The following is a 3,390-nucleotide window of genomic DNA, read 5'->3' on the forward strand; positions in this document are numbered from 1 at the left end:
GTGGGTGCTGAGGGGAAAAGGGCAGAAATAGAGAGCTGTTTGATGGATACAGTTTTGGTTTTAAAAACAATAGTCCTGCAGATGGATGGTGGTAAGAGCTGCACAAAAATGTGCATATACTTAATACCATGAACTGTACACTTTATGTTAAAAGTAACATTAAAAATGGTTATGGTGGTTGCAGGGCATGGTGGCTCATGCTTGTGATCCCAGCACTTTAGGAGGCCAAGGCAGGAGGACTGAGGCCAGGAGTTTGAGACCAGCCTGAGCAACATAGTGAGACCCCCATCTACAAAATAAAAAGTTAAAAAACAATTAGCCCCACATAATAGTGGACACCTGTAGGAACAGCTGCTACTCAGGAGGCTGAGGCTAGAAGATGGGTTGAGCTCAAGAGTGTACGGTGAGCTATAACTATGCCACTGCACTCTAGCCTGCATGATAGAGCAAGACCCTGTTTCTATTTTAAAAAATCATGGTAGTTAACTTTAGGTTATATGCATTTTACCACAATTAAAAATTGAAAAAGGGCAGGCACCATGGCTCGCACCTGTAATCCTAGCACTCTGGAAGGCTGAGGCAGGTAGATTGCTTGAGCTTAGGAGTTTGAGACCAGCCTGAGCCAGAGTGTGACGCCCCTTCTCTAAAAATAGCCACGTGTTGTGATAGGCACCTGTAGTCCCAGCTACTTGGGAATAGGAGGCAAGAAGATCACTTGAATCCAAGAATTTGAGGTTGCTGTGAGCTGTGACACCATTGCACTCTACCAAGGGTGACAGAATGAGACTCTGGCAAAAAATAAAATAAAATAAAATAAAATAAAGTAAATAAAATAACTAAACTAAATAAATAAAAATTTAAAAATAAAAATAAATAAATAAAATAAGGTAAAAAATTTTAAAAAATAAAATAAAAATAGAAAACAAAACAAAACAGTTTTCCCAATGGTTAAAATGCCAAGTGCCAAGTAGTAAACAGGAAAAGGACAAGAATGGAAAATTTCAGTTGGATTTGGCAAAGAAAGGCACCCTAGCACAGCAGGTGGGGGCAGAGGCAGCTGCCACACATAATGAAAAGTGTTAAAACTCATCAATAATCAAGGAAAGATTTTTTTTTTTTGCAGTTTTTGGCCGGGGCTGGGTTTGAACCCGCCACCTCCTGCATATGGGGCTGGCACCCTACTCCTATGAGCCACAGGCACTGCCCGGAAGTTAAAGATTTAAGCACGAGATCATTTCTAGCCACCAAATTGGTAAAAAATTTTAACACTGGGCGGCACCTGTGGCTCAGTGAGTAGGGCACTGGCCCCATATACCTAGAGTGGAGGGTTCAAACTTGGCCGTGGCCAAATTGCAACAAAAAATAGCCAGGCATTGTGGTGGGCACCTGTAGTCCCAGCTACTCAGAAGGCCAAGGGAAGAGAATCGCCTAAACCCAAGAGCTAGAGGTTGCTGTGAGCTGTGATGTCACCGTACTCTACCGAGGGTGACACAGTGAAACTCTGTCTCAAAAAAAAAATTTTATTTTTAACACCCAAGTATCACAAGGTAGGGGGACTGGGAGTACACAAAGCCCAGCCAGGCCCTGCCCAGCAGCCATCGGGAGTGGGAATCTAACTTTGGAAGCTAAGGACGCTCAGGTGCCCTGTAAGCCTGGACTGCAAGCTGTCCTAAAGAGGTCAGCACACAAGCCCCCAGAATCCACCTCCACCAGACAGGCCGCTTACCTTTCAGCTCATCAGCAGCGAAGAAGGCAGTGAGACAGTCCTCCAGAGTGACAACAGGCCCCCAAAACCAGCTGGGTGTACAGGATACCACAAACCTAGAGACAAAAAAGGGGTGCCAGGTGCTGCAGGGTCTGGACACAAATAGCACTTGGGGGGGATTTGGACTGAAGTCTGTTCAGGTATGAGCCCCAAAAGAACCTGAGGAATCACTCTACCGAGGCCTTTACTCCAGAGGCCTGGAGCTAGACACCTCTATATCCTTGGGCAAGTGATGTGACCGCTCACTAAGCCTGGCCTTCCCCACCTATGACAGCCAGGCACGACAGCCCCAAGAAAGCAGCAACTGGCCAGAATTCCCTTCTGCCCACCATGTGGTCACCTCCCTGCTGTCACTGCCCTTCAGCTCCACAGCACCATCCAATTCTAGCCTCCCCCAAATGGCCAAGGAACCCTCCAACCCCAGCCATTTAGCAAATACCCTTTGGCCCCTCCAGACCCTCCCAGGCTCCTGAAAACACTAGAAGTTCACTTGTAGTCTGTCTCCGCCCCAGGGAAGCCAGGACAGCACCCAGGACAGGGCCCAGCCTTGTGCCCAGCTGGCAGGAGGGTAAGCGCACCATCGGACATACTCCATGATGAAGGCCAGCCAGCCTTGGGCAGCATAGCTGTCCCCACAGGCACCTGGCTTGGCCGGCACATTCTGGTATATGGCTGAGTGGAGCTTGGCCAGGTCCTCCTTGCCAGGAATAGGCAGTGACAGGTCCTGGAATGTCTCCACTGTGGTGGACACCTGTAGAGTTGAAGGTCAGTCTGGTGCCTACCTTCTGGCAGCATCTGCACCCCAAACCCCAGCTGGCAGGTAAGGGGCAGAGGGCCGGTTCTCCATGCCCTAGACATGGGAGCTCCACAGCAGGGCCCTCCCCGGAGGAGGGCAGGAAGAACTGATGGAGAGCCCAGCGCAGCCCAACCAGAAGGAGGGCCACTGAGGCCACTGGCAGCCCAGTCTGGCTCTCCTCATCCATGGGGAACCCACCCGGTCACAGGTGAGACACTGCACGAGGCTGAGAATGGAGCCATCAAAGATGTCTGAGATGACGCTACGGTAGTGCTGCTCCTTCCGCCTCCGGCTGCCAGAGCTCATGACCTGGGCTGGGGACACAGCACCAGAGTAGGCCCAGCCTCCAGGCACCCAGGTATAGCATGGGCACAGGTACCAGGGTGTCTGTATAATGGAACTCCACCCCCCATGTCCCAGAGAGCTATAAAGGTTGAGAGACGCCACCTGAGTCCTCAGCACAGCCCCTTGTAACAACTGCTTAAAAATGGCACGACTCATGCTCCCAGCCCCAGGCTCATCTCCCCTCCCTGCTACCTTCCGAACCTTTCTTCAGCACATATGATGGCCCCATCCTCACAGGGCTTGCACGAGGAGGACTGCTGGACAGCTTGGCGTGGCCCTCGTGGTGGACAGGGCTGCAAGGGCGGGAGGAGCTGCGCAGCTGGGCATCATTGTCTGGCTCTGGGAGCAGAGAGGGGACCTCACTGAACCACGGCATCTAGTTTGGGGTCTATGCAACTCCACAGCCTCAGCAGGAAGACAACCCGCCAGAACCTTCTCCCAGAATGAAGGCCTGAACCCAGTGTGCCTTCTCAGCCCTGTGCCC

At 51.1% G+C, this 3,390-nt stretch overlaps 1 protein-coding gene across 8 annotated transcripts in view; it reads right to left on the minus strand.

Annotated features, from left to right (window-relative positions):
* Positions 1–3,390, minus strand: part of USP20 (ubiquitin specific peptidase 20) — a 53,492-nt gene that overhangs the window by 11,989 nt on the left and 38,113 nt on the right. For 6 of the 8 annotated variants that reach the window (XM_023516155.1, XM_023516154.1, XM_023516151.1 and 3 more), the window contains 4 exons: positions 3,099–3,245; positions 2,760–2,875; positions 2,344–2,516; positions 1,727–1,821 (listed from right to left, as the gene is read on the minus strand). In XM_023516155.1, the coding sequence (XP_023371923.1) occupies positions 1,727–1,821; positions 2,344–2,516; positions 2,760–2,875; positions 3,099–3,245 (531 nt within the window). The remainder of the gene's footprint in view (positions 1–1,726; positions 1,822–2,343; positions 2,517–2,759; positions 2,876–3,098; positions 3,246–3,390) is intronic. The other 2 variants (XM_012808275.2, XM_023516153.1) reach the window with 1 other exon arrangement.

The sequence above is a fragment of the Otolemur garnettii genome, unplaced genomic scaffold (genome assembly GCF_000181295.1).
Source record: "Otolemur garnettii isolate 467f Iridium unplaced genomic scaffold, OtoGar3 scaffold00087, whole genome shotgun sequence".
Classification (NCBI taxonomy): Eukaryota; Metazoa; Chordata; class Mammalia; order Primates; family Galagidae; genus Otolemur; species Otolemur garnettii.